This window comes from Mustela putorius, unplaced genomic scaffold (genome assembly GCF_011764305.1).
Source record: "Mustela putorius furo isolate JIRA1106 unplaced genomic scaffold, ASM1176430v1.1 tig00003909_pilon_pilon_pilon, whole genome shotgun sequence".
Lineage (NCBI taxonomy): Eukaryota > Metazoa > Chordata > Mammalia > Carnivora > Mustelidae > Mustela > Mustela putorius.
Window position 1 is genome coordinate 26,637,919 of NW_025422057.1, and position 21,828 is coordinate 26,659,746.

Genomic DNA, 21,828 nt, shown 5'->3' on the forward strand with positions numbered 1-21,828 from the left:
AAAACTGTAGTCCACTCGCCTGAGATGAACCTGTTGGAGGCTGGGCTCATCTTTGCACTGCATCCCTGACCCCCTCCTTGCAGGGTGGGCACTGGCGGAGACCCAGACGAGGAAGGAGAACAATAGAGAAGATGGGGCTGACATAGAGAATGACCTGGACAGGACTCTTAACAGACTTACCCTGGTCGGTGCTGATGGTGGGAGGAGTGCCTAAGAGTTGGGGCGGGGTGGGGGCGGGGAGGGTGTCACGGTTTCCTTAGTGTCCTTTCTGGCCCTGCTCCCTCCTCCACCGCCAGGACCCATAGCTTCAGGTTTAGGGGGTAGTGTTGCTGGAGAACCAGTCTCTCTCCCCGCACTTCCCAGCTCACCCTTTCACCGGGTTCCTCCCCCGAGCGGCAAAGAGGAGGGGGCGGGGGTAGGGGGAGCCAATCCCGGCAGCGCCAAAGGGGGGAGGCGGCGGTGACAGCCGCGGGGAGGGGGCGGGAGAAGAGAGGCGGCTTGGCTCTAGCTTGGTGCTTAGCTCCGCTCTGCCTCCGGCTCTGCGCTCACCTACTGCCCAAGGCTCCTGCTCCTGCCCCAGGACCCGCAGCGGGACCCCAGTACATCCCAGACAGCCCCAACCCAGACAGCGTGCAACGCCGCCAGGGGGCGCCGTGTGAGCGCCCTATCTTGGCCACCCGGCGCCCCCTCCCACGGCCCAGGCGGGACGGGACGGGGGCGCCGGGGGCCATGCGGGGCCAGGGCCGCAAGGAGAGTTTGTCCGATTCCCGAGATCTGGACGGATCCTATGACCAGCTTACAGGTGAGTCAGGGGCTCAGGGGTCGCGGGAGGGTGCGTAGATTCCATCCCCCAGACCCTTAAGCCTATCTGACCCTGACCAGGCCCTTACTCACACTCTGCCCCATTCCCAGGCACCCTCCAGGCTGTGAGGGGCAGCAGAACAGTGGGCTTTAAAGCCTTGGGTCCCGTGGGGGGTGGGGGAGACAGGCGGGCAGGTGGGAAGAGGCAGCAGGTGTGGGCGTGTGTGACACAAAGCTAGGAGAGTGTCTGGAGTGGGAGGTGTTACGTGCGTGAGCGCCTGTCATTCTCTGTGTGTGTCTGTGTGTGTATATGTGTGTGTGCCTCCCTCAGCTGGTCGCCATGTGCCCTAGGCTTGGTGATAGGGTGAGTGTTTTTGTTGGCTGTGCAATTGTATGATCTTGTCGGATGTTCGAGTGAGGTTGTGTAGGACTCTTGTATTATTAATGAAGTTGTTTTGACCATGTGTCTCTGTTCTATGTGCAGCTTTATGCTTTGAGTGTGTGACTCTGTGTGAAGTGATATGTGACTATCAGACTGTGTCAGGGCTTCACTTTATGGGGTGTATATCTCTTTGTAAGACTTCATTGACTGTGACTCTCCTGGGGCAAGCATTTGTTAAAGTAGGTTGTATTGTGTTTGTAATGGTGAGACTACGCAGATTATATTGGCATTTTGTGCTGATTGTGTACTTTCGTGTGGCAATGTCTGCAGTGGGGTTCTCTGAGTGTTTATGACGTGTCTTAACCTTGCTGCCTCTCTGGTTTCCTGGCGTAGAAGGGGGCCTTTACTGCATACCACAGCTTCCTTGCATTTTCCACAAACAGCCCAGGTGGACCCAGCCTGGGCTGGGTCTAGAGTCTGCCCAGCCTGGCTCCCAAGAACAGCACCTGGCCCTTCTGGGGAGGCTTTGTTTAATGTTAGGTCATCGATTCCGCTGCCCCCCACCCAGGAAAGTACTCAGAGATCATTCTTTCAACTGAAGCTCCTTCAACCACCCTCTAAGAACTTCATCCAATCCTGAAGGAAAACATCCCATCTAGCTTCCCCTCCAGACTGGCTCCCAAGAACAGCACCTGGCCCTTCTGGGGAGGCTTTGTTTAATGTTAGGTCATCGATTCCGCTGCCCCCCACCCAGGAAAGTACTCAGAGATCATTCTTTCAACTGAAGCTCCTTCAACCACCCTCTAAGAACTTCATCCAATCCTGAAGGAAAACATCCCATCTAGCTTCCCCTCCAGACCCAGAGGTAGAAGCTCTTGGCCTGGAAGTTTCGTGTGACCTCCCCAGACTACTTTGCTGCCCAGGCATGCTCTCTCTCCCGCTGTATGGAGTACGCATGGGCCCTCACATATTCCTGGGTTTGGTAGACAGACCCACGTGTTTGTGTGGGTGACTGTGTCACCTTGTATACATTTCCATGTGTGTGTGTTTTCTGTCTCATTGTGCAACCTGCCCAGGAACTCCAACAATGAATGGGAGGAGGGAGACTGTCTCCTGTATCTGAAACAAGTTGGGGAGGTGGGGGGAGCCCATGATCCTTGTCTGTCCTTAGGGGAGTGAGGTTAAGTCTCCAGGATGGGAAACAGGACTAGGATCTAATACCTTGGGAAAATGTCTCACCTTCTCATTGACCCTGGGGAAGTCCTAGTTCCTATGCTGAGACTCCCAGAAGGGAGAGCCCTTTGGCCCAAGCAGGCCCCAGATATGCACCCCAGATGTGGTTCAGACTGGGATGGAATCCAAAGGTCCAGTTCTGCTTTGACCTCTGTTCTCACCAACTCAGGATCCTTGAGAGTTTAAGGCCCCAGGGTGCTCATTAGCACCACATTAGTCAGTGTTTGCTTCCTGTTTTAATTGATTCTCCCCTTTAGTGGAATCATTCCCTCCTCACTTGCCTATTTGAAATAGAGACTGGACTGAAGTGAGAAGCACTTGTATTGGAAGGTGCAGGAATGAGGCTTCTATTACTTTTGCTCTCTGGGTCTCACTTTTCTCATCTCTGTAATAGAGAATACTACACACATCTTGCTTGTCTGCCTCCCAAGGGAAATATGTTAAATGTTGGCTAGTGTCAAGAATGGGTGTTCATCATCAGCATCCTCACCGTACATAGCTCCACACATGACTTGGAAAGTAGAAACAGCACTACCAGGAGCTCTCCTTTCGAAGAAAGGCTTATCTTACAGCAGCAGACAATTGAGATTGGGACTCCCCCTGATAAGGTGATATAAAGTGCTGGGTGCCCTGAGATGCCTGAGCGGAAGCCTGAAGGGGAATCATTGTCCGAGGTGCTGAAGAGCACTCTGGATGGATGTACTGCCTTGCCTTCCTAGTTCCCAAAGTTCCTTCCCTGGGCAGGCGGGATTCCTGTGATAGGTATGGGAGTGGTCTTTGGCTTCGTCTGGTCTATTAGGTCGACAGAGAGGGAATTCTTAAGTCATCAAGGCATCCTGGGTATACCCCTGATCACTTTACTCCTCCACTTCTCCATACACAAAACTGGAAGAGATTCGGTGGGGGGCGGGGGGCGGTGCGGAGAATCTGAGCCCCACTCCGCCCCAGATCTACCCCGCCTGGTCTTGCAAGCCTGGTGTAGAAGGGGCGGCGTGGAAGTGCGGCGTGGTGGGCAAAAGCAGCAATCAGTGGCAGTCCTGTTCAACCCAGAAGCAAAAAAAGGACTGGGTACGATGAGGAGAGATTTGGGATCTGGCTGGCCAAGGCCTGAACTCGGGTCCCTGTTCCTAAATATCGTTTCCCCAGTCTGGGGCGCCCCCGTGTGGTCATAGAGCTGCCATGCTTACGGAGCTGATTCCAAATGGGAAGGTCGCCTCCAAATCGAGTGCAAAATTTGCTTGGAGTTTAGAGGTGACTCGCCTAAATCCTAAATGTAGGATTTTTAGCCAAAATTGCAGGATCCCAGTCGGAGGAGTGGAACTATGTCTCTCCTGTAGGCTGTCCTGGCAGTTTGAAGCCGTCAGTGGGTCCTGAAAGGGTTTACTTTGGGTACAGCCCAATAGAGAGGAATCCTGGAAAGGGTCGGGGCTGGGAATGAGGGGAGGAGAGCTTGTTCTTCATGCATTTGGCTGGCGGCATACGGTGGGAGAATGTGAAGCCACTGGAGCAAGACAGAGGGACACAAAACACAAAGTTATGAGGGAAAGGGATTGGGAGCCACCTCTTTTTTACCACCCCACTACGAAGTCCAGCTCCTCCTCCTTCCTCTTGCTCTCTCTCCCATTGGTTTAGGAAGTATGGAAGTGTAGGAAGTTGCCATGACAACTGTGTCCTTTTACCCCGTGCCAAATTGGGAGGAGGAGGTGTGCGACAGGCAGAGAAGGAAGGGCTGAAGAGGGGCAATAAAGAATAAGGTTTCTTATCCCCTCGTCCAGCTCCTTTTTCACAACCCGTGGGTACCTCCCCTCCCCACCAGAAATCCAGAAAACATTCCCAAAGAAGGCTGTGAGAGAGTCGGTCCCCCCTCCCCCACCCCTGCCCCGCCCAGTCCAGGAACTCTAAGGATGGGTGCTTCAGATGACGGGGCCAGGGTGCGTTTTCCCCCTTGCAACCCGGAGGAGACAGCGAGCGGAAGAAAACTCTGCTGTGCGAGATTCTGGTTCTGCAGGTCCGGCCCTCCCGCGCCGCCCACGCAGGGCCCACGCGAGTGGGGGCGGAAACCCGACCGCCCCGGGCCTTGGGGGCGGAGCTTGGCCAGTGCGCTCTCAGCAGGACCATGAACCGGTGCCCCCGCAGGTGCCGGAGCCCGTTGGGGCAGGCGGCGAGATCCCTCTACCAGCTGGTGACTGGTTCGCTGTCGCCAGGTATGAGGAAGGGAGGAAGGGGCTGGACCCTTCAAAAAGTGAGTGAAGTGGGATAAGAACCTTCCGGGGTGGGGAGGGGAAGGGCCCTTCAGAGATGGAGGGAGCGGGATCCCTCAAAGGAAGGGGTTTAAAGGGCAAGCTCCCTGACAGAGTGGAGCTAGAAATAGCGTTTCTTACAGAGAAGGTGGAGGATAGAGGTCTTCAAAGAGGAAAGGATGGGGGCATTATGGTCCCTCAAGTGGTGGAGGATGAGGTAGGGCTTTTCACTGAGGATAGAAGAGGAGGCCTTAAGCAGGTGGGTGTGAGGGGCAATGCTCCTCGCAGGGATAAAAGGAAGAAGTTGCAGGAGAACAGGGAAGAGGCACAACCCTTTCCTAAATTGCTTAGTTTAATGGGATCTTAAGATGATGGGGGTCAGTGTCCAGAAGGAAAAAACCCTGAGGTGGGACAGGACCAACATGAACTCTGCTAGAGAGTTCATGAATGATGGGATGAATAGACTAGTGTGGCATAAGGATTGTATATCACCACTTTATCCATCTCCGGGAGTTTGTATGAACAAGGCTATGCATCACTCAGCTTGTGATCACTAGGTCTGTGCATCCTTGGGGTTGTATACCTTTGGGATTCTGTGACATTGAAACTGCGTGTACCTGAGGTTCAATGTTTTAGGGTTGGGTTGAGGGTTCCTGAGTCACACTAAGTTAATTCTGTAGTCTTCCCAAGATTGTACCTTGGTCTGGGATGTGTGGAATTTATGATATGTGGATTGTGAATCTCATATCACGGTACTGCTGAGATTTACACACACCTCCCCTTGGGTTTCCTTAGGGCTGCCTGGGCAAGGCCCACAGAACCTAGCATCACCTCCCCACCTGGCCTGGAGAGACCAAAACAACATAGCCCCATGGCAGTCTGGGATCTGTAGTTCTCTTCCTCTTGAATCCCTGGAGGCCTCTCCTTGCCATGTGTTCCCCAAAAGGAAGGGAGATAGGGCTGAGCCAGAGCTATGCTTGGCAGTCTCTTGGGGAACATGCATCCCTCAAGCCCCCTGCTTGGATCTGTCTCCAGTGACAGATGGCTGGAGCCCGGCAGGGCCAGCTCTCAATCATAGCAGGAATGACTTCCAGGCCCCAAAATAGCCCCAAAGCCTAGGGAGTTCATTAATCACCTAGTGCAGCTGGGGGCTGCTGTATCTCCTGGCCTGGCTGGGGATGGAGTGGGGCTGGGGAACCGAGAGAAGAGCTCTGGGGTTGTCACTGGCTGGGGTCTTCACTGCGGGGTCAAGGACAGATGAAAATGGTACAGCTACATAGGGTGGGTTCCCTCTTAAGGCAGTATTCTGGGTTTGAACTGTGAGACACAAGTGCTCGCTTCGGCAGCACATATACTAAAATTGAACTGTGAGACACAAACAATTAAATGTTAGGAGTATCTCTGCAGTGAGGTTTGAGGGACCTAAGGAAGGCCCACCTAATGCTTCAAGATAGTGTTCCCTTGAGCCCTCATTCTGCCTGAAGTACTTCCATTAAGATTTCAGTCCCTTGGGTGAAGAGCTAAGTGATACAGGGATGCTTAGGGAGGACAGATCTGAGCAAGTTTCTCTCTGGGCCCTGGGACTTGAAAGATCTCTCAGTGGGGAGAAAGGAGAGTCTGGAAAACAACTCACTCTTTCATTTACAGACCTTCCCACCAGAGGCCTTATTAATTAAGGACCTTGAGTCACTGTGAGGCTGGGTCAAGGTCTCTGAAGGTTGAGGGTGAGGGTGAGGGACAGAAGAGGAAGGTCCAGGAACAGGGAAACAGCCTGCGAGGTTGTCAATCTCTCCATCTGTGAATCAGCAGCAGAGAACCAGAGGTGACTGTGCTGCCTCTTTCATTCCAGATAGTCTGGCTTGGCATGCAAGGCTCCATGGAATCTGAGCCATTCTGGTCTTATCACTTACGGCTCCCCCAACACAAACTAAGCTACAGTCATCCTTGAAGACTCCTTGACACCCCCACACACATTGGAAGGACAGGCTGGCAGATCTTTGGTCCTGGTTTAAGTCTTGATCCATCCTTCATCATCTGTGCTATCTTGGGAAAATCACTTCCCCTGAGCCTCAATTCTTTCATCTGAAAATGGGTACACTACTACTCACTCTGACCATGTCCCTATCTCTCAGGTGTATTATGAGGACTAAGTGAAATAATATATGTAAAGTGTCCAGGACACAAAATGTGCTCAATAAACGTGGATCCCGGGGCGCCTGGGTGGCTCAGTGGGTTAAGCCGCTGCCTTCGGCTCAGGTCATGATCTCAGGGTCCTCGGATCGAGTCCCGCGTCGGGCTCTCTGCTCAGCAGGGAGCCTGCTTCCTTCTCTCTCTCTCTCTGCCTGCCTCTCAGTGTACTTGTAATTTCTCTCTGTCAAATAAATAAATAAAATCTTTAAAAAAAAAAAAAAAACGTGGATCCCTTGTTAAGATAGACTGTTGACATTTAGCTATCTTTTAAGAACCAGCTCAGGGGCACCTGGGTGGCTTAGTTGGTTAGGCATCTGTCTTCAGGTCTGGTCGAGATCTTGGGGTTCTGGGATGGAGCCCTGCATCTTCAGGCCCCCTGGTCAGCAGGGAGCCTGATTTTCCCTCTGCCTCTGCCTGCCACTCCCATTGCTTGTGCTCTCTGTGTCAAACAAATAAATAAAATCTTAAAAAATAAAAAAAGCTCAAAAAATACCCCCTCCAAGTTTTTCCTGACCTCCCAGTTAGAGAGCTTTTACAGTTAAATGAGCTTTTACAGCGTATTTCTTGGCCTGCCTAGAATAGTTCCTACCACATAGTGGTTATATGCCTACTACATAGTAGGCACATAACAAATACATTTTGAATGAATAGAAGTTTTAAAATTCTCTCTCCCTGTCTCAGTTGTCTCTCCTTACCCAGTGGAAGCCAGAACCCCGTTTAGTTACCTTTGTTCCACAAGCATCAGATCAGATCAGAGCCTGGCATTCAATTTATGTAAGTCTAATTTTAAACATCTTTGCCCTTTAGGAGCTTGTGAATCTAGTTGAGGAAACAGGACTGATCCAGAAAGATCTGGGATCAAATACGCATCCTTTCATCTTGGCTAGGTGACCTCAAGCATGTCTCTCTATCTCTATGGACCTCCTTTATCTCATCAGTGAAATGGGCACAATACTATTGACTTTACCGACTTCATAGGGTTGTCGTAAGAAGCCATCAAGATAACAACGTTTGTGGAAATGCTTTGTTAATTAAGCGTTATAGAAATGTAAAGGGGAGGAGATGTTATGTTATTAATAATGGTAGCAAACACTTCACAGTCATTCTGTGCCAGGAGTCATTCTAACAGCTTTCCATGTATTAATTCATTTACTCTCTCAGCAACCATATGAGGTGGGAAACAGAGACACACACAGGTTAAGAACTTGCCCAGTTAATTGCAACTGACAAAACCAGGATTTGAACCCAGGGAACCTGGCACTCTGGCCCACTCTGTTTCCTACTATGCTATGCTTTCTCCTTTTACTATTCCCACTTAATAACATTACAGAATTAGGTGCTAAGTTTTGAAAGCCCAAAATTGAGTTCACTAGAAATTCAGGTAGCTGGGAGCCTGCTGAGGGCTGGAGGTGCTGTTAGGTAAGAAATGTAGAACAGGAGAACAGAAAGGAGGGCATTCACAGCGGGAGCAAAGGCACAGAGATAGCACTGAGTTTGATGTGTTTGGGGGACAGTGAGGAGGCCAAAGTGACTGGAAAGAAAGGAATCTGCTGAGGATGGTAGGGGGAATTAAATGCCAGGTGTGGGGACGCCTGGGTGGCTCAATTGGTTAAGCAGCTGCCTTTGGCTCAGGTCATGATCCCAGCGTCCTGGGATCGAGTCCCACATCGGGCTCCTTGCTCGCCAGGGAGCCTGCTTCTCCTTCTGCCTCTGCCTGCCATTCTGTCTGCCTGTGCTTGCTCTCTCCCCCTCTCTCTCTCTGATAAATAAAATAAAATCTTTAAAAAAAAAAAAATGCCAGGTGTAGAATTTGGGCAGTAATAGGGAGATATTTGGTGGTTTCATCTGTGGGAAACCAAAAGCACTTTCTACATTGACTTCTTCCTGGAGGAGGGGTAGAGGAGGACCAAGCCAGCCTATGGCACACCCTTCCATCCTTTCCACACTTTCCAGGGATGTTGTGGGGTGGGGCATTAGGGAAGGGGTAAAATAAGGTATGAGATGGACGCCTGACCCCCCGTGGTGGCCGTGTAGAACTGCAGATCAGTGAACTTCAAATTGAAGTGGTTGGGACAGCCCCACCCAGACTTCCACCCCACAGCTGGACGGGAGACACACTCATCCCAGAGCTGGACAAGAGGGAGGACTCTCTCTGGGGTCAGCCCCCCTAACCTGGCCTCCTGATTGGGCAAGCTGTCTAAGAAGGGAACCAGTGTAGTGTGTCAGACTGCGTTAAAACTGAGGCTCTGACTCTTACTGATCTTGGTGATTTTTCTTAACTTCCTTTTGCCTTAGTTTCACCGCCTGTAATATGGAGATAATGGTACTTCCTTCATAGGTTAATTATGAAAATTAAATGTGATCATGTCTGAGGGTACCTGGATGGCTCAGCTGGAAGAACATGTGACTCTTGATTCTGGGGTTGTAGGTTCTAGCCCCACGTTTGGTGTAGAGATTACTTAGAAGATAAAATCTTAGGGGTGCCTGGGTGGCTCATTCGGTTAAGTGTCTGCCTTCAACTCAGGTCATGATCCCGGGGTCTTGGAATCGAGGCCCACATCAGGCTCCTTGCTCAGCCAGGAGTCTGCTTCTCCTTCTCCCACCCCCCCCCCACTTGTGTTCACTCTCTTGCTGTCTTTCTCTGTCAAATAAATAAATAAAATCTTTTTTAAAAAATAAAATCTTAAAAAAAATGTGATAGGAGGGCGCTTGATATAATGAGCACTGGGTGTTACATGCAACTGATGAATCACTAAATTCTTCTTCTGAAACTAATAATACACTATATGTTAACTAATCTGAATTTCAGTTAAACATTTTTTTTTTTTTTTTAATAAAGATTTTATTCATCCATTTGTCAGAGAGAGAGAGAGTGAGAGCGAGCACAGGCAGACGGAGTGGAAGGCAGAGGCAGAGGGAGAGGGAGAAGCAGGCTCCCTGCGGAGCAAGGAGCCCGATGTGGGACTCGATCCCAGGACGCTGGGATCATGACCTGAGCGAAGGCAGCTGCTTAACCAACTGAGCCACCCAGGCATCCCCAGTTAAACATTTTTTAAAGTATGACCATGACTATAAGCACATAGCACGTTATCTAGCACATAGTGAGTGCTTAGTCAGTGTTCACCAGCTGTGGCAGCAGTTCAGAGGCTCCTGTCTTCTGGCTCACAGGCTCTGCAGGCCTCTCCCCCCTTACAAATATGCATACCTGCCCCCCCCCCCACACATGCACACAGCCACCACCACCATTACCACTACTGGGAAGGAGGAGGGGGATAGAGGAGGGGCTCCAGGAATGCTCCAGGGGGAGAAGTAGATGGTTTCCTTGAAGGGTTCAGATTTCCCTCATACTCCAGCTTCTCCATCAACTCAGTAACGATTTTCAAGGACTAGGCCAGACTTGCAGATCCTGGGTGAGAGGAAGGGAGGAGCTCACTCTCTCTGCTCCCAAGGAATTTGAATCTGGGAGGGGGAGGGGGAATGTAGCTACAATAAGTCCGTCCCCTCCCTAGAGGGTTCTCGATAGGCTAAGGAGCCTTTTTCCTGCCTAGGCTATTGTACTTAATCCTCCTTCCCTTGGGCCTCAGTTTCCCTGCCTGTGGCCTATGGAAAGGGAGTGCTTTCTGCCTCATGGTCACCATGGCAACCACAGATCAATGTTGATAGTGTCCTCCTGACTGGAGAGGTCACTGCTTTCTCCCCACTTATATTCTCATACAGCTCCACGCAGATGCAATTACACAATCACTGCAGACCCATACTCCTAATATAGGACACATCTCTACTATCAGTCCTCAGACCCACATCCCACAGCCCTGCTAAACACATATGCCCCATAACTCCTACACACTCAGAAACACTCCAGTGCACTCACACACACGTACCAGGGACACCCAGGTCACTTACCCACTTACACCTAGCAGACATATACACAATTCTGTGTAAACCACACACAGAGATACCCATGGTCAGACACAGGAACCCACACAAGAAAACACCTAGCCGTTTACATTCTGCCACATACATCTGTTACTTATACATGCGTGGCTCACAGCTTCCCTCATACACACACACACACAGACACACACAGGCACACACAGACACTGCCCTTCCCTGCCCTCTCCCAGAGCATTGCTCCTCCCTCTGCCCCCCTCCCTCTGGCACAGAGTAGCCACAAGGTGTCTGGGGGAAGCTGTCCTCAGGGATAGAGGCGGGTCACCGCCTTCCTCCTCTGGCCTGGCCTGTTCTGGCCCATATCCTTCTCGCCAAAGATTCCTGAGGAGATGCCAGTCCGTAGGCTGAAGTGGCCCTGGAAAGAGGAAGAGGTTGTGGCTGGGAGGCTTGTGGGGCAGAGGCGGGGTGAGGGGGCGGGAGAGGGAGGAGATCCTGGGAGGGAGAGGGGGAGGGAGGCTGCCGGCAGTCCTACTCCTGCTGGGGAGCCTGAGGGGGAGGTGGTGTGTGAGGAGGGCTGCCAGTGTGCCCGGGGCCTCAGCTGGAGGGGGGGTCGGCCATGCCCCAGGCCCACCATGAACCTGGAAGGGCTGGAGATGGTTGCTGTGCTTGTGGTCCTCGCTCTGTTTGTCAAGGTCCTGGAGCAGTTTGGCCTCTTTGAGCCTGTCTCCTTGGAAGGTAACCCAGGTGTCTGGCTGTGTCTGGGCTGCTGACTGGAGGAGCAGCTACCCCGCAGCACTGGGGAGGGGGTCCTCTGCTTTTATGACTGGTGGCAGGGGTAAGCATGTTCGTGATGGGATATGGCGTCTGGGGGAGGTGAGGAGGGGTGCTTGGGGGAACAGGACATCTGAGAGAGGTAAAGAGGGAAATTCAAGGCGTGGGTGGCGGGGAGGGGCTTCTGGGGGAGGTGAGGAGGGAATCTGGGGGCTGGGTGTCTAAGGGAGGTGAAGAGAGAGGGCCAGGGGCCAGGGTGTTTTGGGGGGTGATGAGGGGCACAGCATGGGAGGACTGGGGTATGGAGATGAGGGGACTCTACTGCGGACATGAGGAGAGGTCTGGAAACAGGCAGAGCTATCAGGAGTAGAGAAAGGAAGTTCCAGGGATCCTGAGCTAACACCAGACTTCTGGGGGAGTCCCTTTGGGGCCAGGGGCCCACAGTGGCTCTGAAGATGTGTGTGACTCTCCACACCTCCATCCTTGCTGGTGAAGTTACAGAGTGTGCATGGACTGTGTGTGAGAGACACAGGGGGTATGGCCATGTGTTCATCTGTGTGAAAGAGGACCAAGTGTGTGACTGTGTGAGCCTTTGTATGTGACAGGGATGTGATTTAACGTGTCAGAGGGACAGGGTATGTGGCTTTGTGAGATGGAGAATATGACTGTGCCTGAGGGGGCAGGTTGTGTGGCTTGGCCCCTTGGGGAATTGGATTGTGTGTGTGGCTGCTCTCAGAGTTCCCTGAGGAAATACTAGCTCCATACTCAAGGCTTCGGATGGGGGTGGGCTCAGGAGGGACAAGAGTGTGAACACTGTGAATGAGACGTTTATAGATCAGCTCTGGCAAGAGAGTGAGGGGTAGAACATATCAGGGACCTTGCTTCCCAGGGCCCCTTGCCTTCCAAGTTTGTCTCAGGATCTCCGGGGCCTAGACACTGGGAATGAGAAATCAATTCTCCACATCACCCCAAAGTCTAGTGAGGAGAGAGGAGAGTGATATTGGAAGTAGAGAAGGGAATGTGCTCTGCCTCCCCTGAGAGATTTGGCCTCTCCCTCCTGTTCACACAGACTGTGCAGCTCCATATTCTCTATTTCCACCAGGGACAGAAAAATAGGCAAGAACCATGATAGGAGGGCTCTAGGGCAGACACCAGGGAGAACTGGAAAGATGTGAAAGGGAAGTGGAGACAAGAGAAAGGGTCAATGAATTGCCTGCTCTAGGGTTCAGTAGGAGCAGGAAACTCCCAAATCACCTGCTATCCTCTGCTGCATTTATCAGAGTGGGGTTGGGAGCAAGGGTTGGTCCTAGATGAACTGGGATTCATCCAATCCTGAAAGGATAAAGTCAGTTTGGCTCTGACGAGCCATGCCCTTTAGACTGTGGTGGGAAGAGGGGTCATTCAGGAAACCCAGGTGTTCAGTAGCCTGAAGGTAGTCCTTTCCCCTCCCACATTTCAGGGGAGCCTAGAGGAGATGGAGTCCTGGGAGCAGGGAGGGGACCAGGGGAAGGGCGGAAGTGTGAAGATGGGGAGGTTGGGGGGGGGGTGCCGTCCCCCTCCCCCATCCTTCCCAGTCCAGCTGCAACCGCACCACCGGAGGCCCCAGGCGCAATCCGGCTTTGGGAAACCAAAGCCGGGGTTAATGGAGCCTTGGGCTGGGGGCCAGGCCGCCATCGATTCCCCACTCAGCCCATGGTCTCCCTCCTACTTCTCCGCACTCTGCAAGGGGGAGGGGAAGAGAGGACGCATTGGAGGGTGAGGCATTTATTTTAAGCAGTTACCTCCTGGGAGCAGGGCCGGGTCCTGAAGGGTGAGGCCTGGTTTTGGGGGGTGGAGCCTGCATGGGAGCTGGGATGCCCTAGTAACCTACAACCCAAGGAAGTTGGGCCCCTCCAGGAATGGACCGAGGCCAACTTCAGTTGGCCAGTCAGTGTACTAGGGCCCTGTTGACTCTAATCCCACAGTCTGGAGGTGGGTGCTGTTGGGAGACAGGCACACTAACGCAGAGCCCTCCTTGGGATGCACTTAGAGCTGTAGGACACAGGTGTATATAAGGGGAAGTGAGGGGAACTGTGGTCAGTGGCTCTGGATAGCCTCACTTTACAAAAAATACTCATCTCCAAGGTCTGTTATTGCTTCAAAGTTTGCTATCATATCACCTTCAAAGACATGGGAGGGGAAACACTTTTAGGGTGGATGACCTAGCTGAAGAGGAACTTTGTTCCACTGGCAGGGAGATTCTAGGTGCCCTGGGATGAGGAGTTATATAAGGAAGGGTGGGCAGAACAAGCATGGGTTCTGTTGGTGATGTGCAGTCTTGGGTATCTGGGTGCCATGGGCACCTAAGTCACAACATGATATGGCTATGTGTCGTGGTAACCTCGATATGTGTCATAATGTTACAGGGTCACAGTGTATTATACTGCCCTTAACACACGGTGTCATGATGTCCCATGTGTTTTTGTATGGTTTGATCATGCAGCATGTAAGAAAGCCTGTGTGGGTCCTCATATAAGTGTGTCATTTTTCCTAGACCACATCTATACATGTTTATATTAAGGAATACTGTGTCAAAATGTGTGTGTACCCGTGTATGTGTGCATGTGTTGGGGCCTCCTTAATTAGGCCATTGGGTTTGAGTGAGTTGCATGGTATCAAGCTGTCTCTGTATGGCATCCGTCACCGTGATTTATCATTCTGTGTGTTACTATACATGCTTGTCACTGTGTGTGTGTGAGAGAGAGAGACAAAGACATAGAAGTGTTCCTACCCAGGCAGAACTTGGGTTGGACATCACACTTAGAGGTCCAGCTATAGCACTGGAGCCAAGGGCCTTGGGTCAGCAGCCACGGAGGCCAATGCCACCTCCCCTTGGTGGCCTCACTGTCCCCAACCGCGCCCCATTATACAAGATGCCTGAGTGGACTTTCTTTGCCTGTGAAACCCGCTGGGCTTCCCTAACCCAGCCCCAGCTACTCTCACCATTCTCCTCCAGCCCTCTCCCAATACCCCAGCCCTCAGGGTTGATTTGTGATGGTGGGGAGGGGGATGGAAGGATAGTGGAGGTTAATGTGCCTTCCTGGGGTCTTCTCTCTTCCCAGGCCACCCTCCGGGGCCCACTAAAAAAGCGCTGAAGCAGCGGTTCCTCAAGCTGCTGCCTTGCTGCGGGCCCCAGGCCCTGCCCTCAGTCAGTGAAAGCAAGTGCCTCTCCTGTGCTTCCGGGGGCGGGGCCCGTATGTGTCGGGGTGTGACCAGTGTGACATAAGCGGGCCTGCGTGTGTGTGTGTGTGTGTGTGTGTGTGCGCGTGTGTGCGCGCGCGCGCGACCGGTGGGGGTGGGCGCTAGTAGGTCCGAGTGTGGGGAGGACCCAGCTACCTGGCAGGAGCCGGCGGAATGTGAGGGCGTGGCCAGTTGGGGGGGCAGGGCCCGATTGTTCCGTGGGCGTCACCGATCAGCAAAATGAGTGAGCCCCGGGTGTTTGGGCGTGGCCAGAGTGGCAGGACTGAGGCCTGAGACTGCGTGGGTATGGCCAATGTGGCGGGGCAAGACCAGACAGCTGTGAGCTCTGTGCGTGCCAGAGTGCCTACGTCTGTGGCCCCCTGCCCGCCCCGGGCATGTTTTGGGCCTTGAGATGCATGTCTCCCCTGCCCTGACCTGGCTGGATGCAGGTGCCTAGGATGGAGCCCACCTTCCTCCAGATGCCAGGATACTTGGGTTTCCTAGACCCAGCTGGTCCCGAACTGAGTGGCCTCACTTTGTCTCCAGGCCTGTTTCCTCCGTTTGGGCCTTGCCCACCCCATAGGATCATACTGAATTTTGCAAGCCAGGGAGACCCATTTGTAGTTATTTGAGAGTGTCATTGTGTTTCATTCCACTGGGTCCCACGTGGGGGTCGACATGCATGTGTGCGTGGGGTCTGTTTCGTGTGTGTCTGTGCTCGTTCATTATGTGTGCCTCTGCGCGCGGGGGTGGGGTGTGTGCATTTGTAACACGCAGGTCTGTGAGATTTGCTGTTGAGTGAGGGGTGAGGTGTGTGTCTGCCTTTGGCCGGGTCTTCCACTTTCTCGGTGACAGTTCGCTCCCTTCAGCATTAGCAGTCCCAGCTTCCCTCCGCCCCCACAGACCCCGCCCGCTGGACCCAGGTGACTTACTTTCCTGGTGGGGGCGGGCACGGGGGCCTTCGGGAACGTGGGGTGGGAGCACTTGCCTGGGGTCTTGATGTTGGGAGCTGGGCAGGACTGAAATAGGGCCATGGACGAAGCCTTAGCTAAGGTTTACCCGGAGCAGGGTAGGGGTGGGGTCTGGATGGGCTTGGCTGGAGCTGGGCGGGGCATGGCTCGAGCATGGCTGGGGTAGGCGGGGATTGGCTGGAGGGAAGGATCTGGGCGGGGCAAGTATGGGGCTGAGGTGATGGGGTGTGGGGCTGCATTGGGGAAAGGCCCCGAGCTTGGACCCTCAGACGCTTCCTCTTGAACCCGGGTTCTCTACCCCTCCCTTTCTGGGACGAAGATGGGGCTGGAGGCCTTCCCCTTCAACTAGGTCAAGGGCCCAGGGGCCAGCGATGAGTCGGACCCCTGGCTCTGGGGCCAGGCCTGCCTATGGGTCCAGCCAACTGATAGACCTGGAAGCTAACCAGCGTCTTTTCTTTGCCTTGATATTCGGGGTCCAGGGAATTGGCAGGCTGATCTCTGGTGTTAGAGTTGGGGAGGATGGGTGGGTCGGTGATTTTGAAGAGGGTTCATGGAGGCCGGGCCTGAGGCGCGGCTGTCCCCCTCTCCCCCCACACTGCCTCCCTGCAGACAGCGTGGAGGATGAGTTTGAACTGTCCACGGTGTGTCACCGGCCAGAGGGTCTGGAGCAGCTACAGGAGCAAACCAAATTCACGCGCAAGGAATTGCAGGTCCTGTACCGGGGCTTCAAGAATGTGAGTGCAAAGCAGGGCTGAACTGGGTGAGGGGATAGGCCTATCCAGGACTTCTAAGATTGGTCTGGATGCTTTAGGAATGTGAGAGGAAAGGGGAGGGGGAGGGACCCCTCTTCCCTAGACTTACAGCGGGAGGCTCTGGCCAATTTGAGGCAAGGTGGAGCCTGTAGACTGGCCTGCTGGTTAGTTCTGTGTTTTTCAAACTTGTGCACTGAGAACGCTTTCCTTCCTAAAAAGAACTATATGGTGAGCCCCCGGTGACAGGAATGTTTTCCTTCTCTGGGAGCCTCTGGCATGGAGAAGGTGGTGGTGAGTGGAATGGGGTTTTGTTCTGCCCTCAGTCTGGTTTCTGACTCTCCCCCCACCTCCCAGGAGTGTCCCAGCGGAATTGTCAATGAGGAGAACTTCAAGCAGATTTACTCTCAGTTCTTTCCTCAAGGAGGTGAGGGGGCAAGGCCTGAGATGAAGCAGCTATCCATCTCTAGGCTGAGCTGGGGAGAGGGCTCTGGAGGGGCTGGGAATGCCAAGTGATAAGAGGGGTTTGGGGAATCCCACAGAAGGAGGAAGTCATCTCCTGTCTGAAAGCCAAACTTATCCACCCTTATCCTACAGACTCCAGCACATATGCCACTTTTCTCTTCAATGCCTTTGACACCAACCATGATGGCTCTGTCAGTTTTGAGGTGAGCTGGAGGAGGGTGGGTCAGGGAGGCCTGTTTCTTGGGGCTTCAGGGCCAGGATCCATAGGCCAAGCCCATATTGGAGATTGGGTAAAGGGCATCTGAATATCTCCTCTGTCTCCTTCCCAGGACTTTGTGGCTGGTTTGTCGGTGATTCTCCGGGGAACCATAGACGACAGACTAAACTGGGCCTTTAACTTATATGACCTCAACAAGGATGGCTGCATCACCAAGGAGGTGTGGGGCAACTGAAGAGTTGGAGAGCTTTTATGTGTGGGGGGAGGTGCAAAGGGCCCCTAGGAGGAAAATGTGACTCACGCATGCTTCATCAGCGAAGGGTGAGGTCTGCCCTAGGCTCTAGGCCTCCTGATTTGGAGCCTGGAGGTTCTGAGGAAGGATTCTTTTCTCTCTTGGCTTAACAGGAAATGCTTGATATCATGAAATCCATCTATGACATGATGGGCAAGTATACCTATCCTGCACTCCGAGAGGAGGCCCCAAGGGAGCATGTGGAGAGCTTCTTCCAGGTGCCTGGGACTGGGTAGGCTGGAGGGTCCTGCAGTGAAGGGAAGGAGGCAAGGTCCTGGCAGGGAACTTGACTGAATTCTGCCTTCCTCTCTCCTGTCATCCCTCCTGTTCTACCTGACTACTTTTTGGCAGAAGATGGACAGGAACAAGGATGGCGTGGTGACCATTGAGGAATTCATTGAGTCTTGCCAAAAGGTATGGACCCCTGCCAGCCACATTTCCATGATCTGGACTCAGGGTCCAATTCAGTGATGTAAGAGAAAATTCCTTTGGGGAGAGTATCATCTCCCTAACTTGCCCACACACCTGAGTCCAGTTCCTTCACAACTTGGGGAGGACTGTCCCTTCGCTACTTCAGATCTCTCGGGTGTCTCCTTCCTTGCTGCCTCTGTCTCTGAATGTCCCGATTTCAGGTGAATGTCCCTCTCTGTGTCGCTGATAAGCTCTTTTTTATTTCTCTCTCTCTCTCCATTCTGCCCCTCCCCCACCATGGCTACAGGACGAGAACATCATGAGGTCCATGCAGCTCTTTGACAATGTCATCTAGCTCCCTAGGAAAGGGGGTCAGTTGTCCTGGGGAGACCATACTCTAGCCCTAGTGCAGGTGGAACTAGCCCTCTCTTCCCAGGTCTGTCCTCATCCTAGCCCAGCCCTGGGGGCTGTAGGAATCTAAGAGCCTGGGGATTCAGTGGTCCAGATTGCTGGAGCTAAAGGGGCCAGGGCATGGTTAGAATGTATCTGTGGGGTATTCCCAACTCCCAACAGCTCCCACCCTCTTCCTGCCTGACACTCAGTGCTGAGGGTACCCCTGCTATAGGAAATAAGTGGTTCTCCACCTTCCATTGCCACTTTAGAAACTACAACACTAGACAAAATGTCTCCTGCTATGGTGCTTTCCCTATCCCTGACCTCATATGCATTTCCTCTAAGATTTCCTTCTCAGAGAGTCTGCTCTGTCCATGCACTGACTGGCCTTTCAGACCCGGGCCTTTGAGAGCCTTGTAGGAGAGGGACAAGAAGGCCTGAGCCAAGTGGTTAGATCATAGATGGCTGGGGTAGAGTTCAGAAAGGCCTGGAGATTGTCAGTGACACCTTAAAGTCATGCCAGACTATAGCTCTGAGCTCCACAGGTTTGCCATTCCAGGCTATCAGAATATGCATTTCAGGCCCTTCAGAAGACTCTTGTCTCCTTGGAAATATACCCCAGAAATTTCCATACTCTCCTCAGTATTCCAGGAGAGCCTGGGATCCTGATGTTTGGCTCATGCCTGGAATTCCTTCCTCTCCTTACTTTCTGTTTGTGGGGGTGGAGGCAGCAGCAGGGGAATATGGGTGGGAGATGTCCCAGCTGTATCTGCCAAAGTTTTAGCCTTCCCTCCCTGATGGCTACAACTTAAGTTTTCATTTGCCATTTCTTCTAGACTTGGAGGCATGGAGTGAGTCAGGGACCATCCAGTGGATGCCTTAGAAGAAAGGGGAAGGAGGGAGGCAGGCATAGCCTGCCTGTGAGGGGGCATTCACTAGAATCTTTGATCTACCCAGGCTCTGTTCCCACACCCCACATAGCCTCCTGAATTCCTACTTAGGGTCTCCTCTTGCTTTATTCGGTCTACCCAGAGATGCCCCTGTACACACCTAGAAGGCAGGGACCACCCTTGCCATGCTGCCACCCTTTAATAAACCTGCTCGTTCCATTTAGCTCACCCTCCCAGTCAGTCAGGATCTGAGGGGAAGGGCCCTGAGGGAGCCCCCTTTCCCATCAGAACACTGTTGACTGCTTTGCATTTTTGGCTCCTCTGTATATTTTGTAAAATAAAAAAATACACCAATCCAATAAAACACAATGGCTATGCACAGGCTGCTGTCTCTGCCTTTTTGTCCCTCCTACTCCACACATACTTCACAACACTAATTCCTGCACCTGTAGACTTTTAGATTCCAAAGAAAGTGCCTTTCTTTCCCATAGCATAACCTACCCCTGGCAGGAGATCGAGACACAGGTTCTGGAAGGATTGGAAACCTACCTGACCTCAGAGAGGTCCCCATGTGAATCTCTATTCCACATCCTCAGAGGAGATGAGAGACAGGGTATTAATATTCCAAAGATTATACCAAACCAGCTGTCTTTTTGCTAGATATTCTTACAAGTTAAGAATTTTTTTTTTTTTGAATCAAGAATTTGTAATTTACAGACATCTTAGTTAACCTCAAAGTGCTTTCCTTGCAGGGGATTCCCTTTAGTTTCTAAAGAAAGTTCCTTTGGGAACTTATGTCCAGTATGGACATGGTTTGTGTGTCTACACCAGCCACATTCCTAAAGCATCCAGGCCAAAGGATCAGATGGGGTGGACCCAGGCACCATGGAGCAAGTGACACAAAGGGTAATGGAGACTTCGTATGTGGAATGGCTACCTTTCTTTGTTTTGTTTCTGGAGAGGGGCCACCAAGTGGTAGGTTCCTCCCATCCTTCTCTAGGGTACCATTATGTGGTGGCTAAGCTTCACTATCCATAGTGGGGGGATCAGGCTCTCTCTTCCATCACTGTAAACATTGACAAGATCAACGGAGGAGTATGGTGTCCAAGAAAGAAAAATTTACTTCCAGAATCCATCATTTTGTCATCTGTGTTTCCTGTTCACATTATCACGCAACTATCTGCTCCATAAGTCCTTGGATTTCTTTGGGTCATAGCCCCTCTGAAGGATCTGATGGAAGTTATGGACCCAATGTCCAGAAGAAAAAAAATGCACACTTGTTCATATGTGTTTGTATCCCTGAAGCCCGGTCATGGATCTGAAGTTAAGAACCTGTGGTCTAGTCTTTCTCTCAGCCTTCCATTGTACAGAAAAGGAAACAGGCCCAAAGAGGGGAGAGGACCTGCTCAAGGTCACTTAGTGAGTTTATAGGAGGAAAGAGACCAGACCCAGGCTCCCAAGTCTCTGCCCAGGGTTGCCTTGGGACATAATAGAGATTTGTGAGTGAAAGATGAATGCCATGCATAACATACATAGTCTAAACAAGGTGACACTGTGACAGGTTCTCATGGTACCCTATACTTTTCCTTTGTGGCACTTCTCTGTTTGTTACTGTATATTTATTTGAGTGATTGTCTTCTTTGATACCATAAGTTTCTGAGGGCTGCTTGAGTACCTAGACTAGGTTTCCTGCCCCCCCCATCCTATTCTTGAGGCCTATCATATAATGGGTATTCAATAATTGTGTGAATAATTGTATGATTGGATGAATGAGCATGGTGAGTGTGTGTATGAATCTTAGGTATGGAGACAGTCTCTATGTTTTAGGGTTCATTCAAATTTAAGGGAAATTGAAGTCTAAGGCTGGGTGAGGTGAGAACCCAGAGCTAAGGCACACATATGGGATCCAGAAATAAACAGGAGGTGGGCATTCTGATATTTTTTTTCTGGCCTCTGGTTGGGTTCTGAATGTTGTCAGCTGTTCCATCTCAAAACACTCCTTTCATGCCTTCTGGTATTTCATCCTCTCCTGGTTTCCTCTTACCTTTCTGGCCACTGCTTCTCAGCACTTGCTTGGATACTCATCCTTTTCAACTGGAATTCTAATGTTGAGCCCCATAGAAGAGACTCAGGTCTCTTCTCCAAATCACATCCAGTCCCATGGCTTTAAACACCATCTATATGCAGAGGATTTCTAAATTTATATCCCCAGAATTCTCCTCTGAGCTTCAAAACCCGCATATCCAATTGACTATTTGACATATTCATGTGGACCTGTAATGGTCAAACTTAACGTGTTCATTTTTTAAAAAGATTTTATTTATTTGACAGAAAGACAGTGTGTCCAAGCAAGAGGAGCAGCAGGTGGAGGAAGAGGGAGAAGCAGGCTTCCCACTGAGCAAGGAGCTGGACTCAGGGCTTGATCCCAGGACTCTGGGATCAGACCTGAACTGAAGGCAGATGCTTAACTAACTGAGCCACCCAGGAGCCCCACTCTTTTTAATTTTTTTAAGATTTGTATTTATTTATTTGACAGAGAGAGAGAGAGAGAAACTTAACATGTTCACATGTCCAAAATGGAGCTTTGTGGGGTGCCTGCGTGGCTTGGTCGTTAAGTGTCTGCCTTTGGCTGAGGTCATGATTCCAGGGTCCTGGGATCCAGCCCCGCATCGGGCTTCCTGCTCTGTGGGAAGCCTGCTTCTCTCTCTCACTC

The 21,828-nt window shown here is 51.8% G+C and overlaps 1 protein-coding gene across 8 annotated transcripts; it reads left to right on the forward strand.

The window, feature by feature from the left end:
• Window positions 1–241: 241 nt before the first annotated feature.
• On the forward strand, window positions 242–19,494 carry KCNIP2 (potassium voltage-gated channel interacting protein 2). Of its 8 annotated transcripts, XM_004749420.3 has the most exons (11): window positions 250–636; window positions 719–802; window positions 14,610–14,705; window positions 15,597–15,650; window positions 16,308–16,432; window positions 16,805–16,874; window positions 17,045–17,115; window positions 17,242–17,349; window positions 17,535–17,639; window positions 17,773–17,835; window positions 19,062–19,494. In XM_004749420.3, the coding sequence occupies exons 2-11, from the start codon at window positions 730–732 to the stop codon at window positions 19,212–19,214; spliced, it is 918 nt and encodes a 305-aa protein (XP_004749477.1). In that variant the 5' UTR covers window positions 250–636; window positions 719–729; the 3' UTR covers window positions 19,215–19,494. The 8 variants fall into 8 exon arrangements, with proteins under 8 accessions (XP_004749483.1, XP_004749487.1, XP_004749477.1 ...); XM_004749424.3 differs by having other exon boundaries at window positions 252–802; window positions 18,140–19,205; XM_004749426.3 differs by lacking the exons at window positions 14,610–14,705; window positions 15,597–15,650 and having other exon boundaries at window positions 242–802.
• Window positions 19,495–21,828: the final 2,334 nt, after the last annotated feature.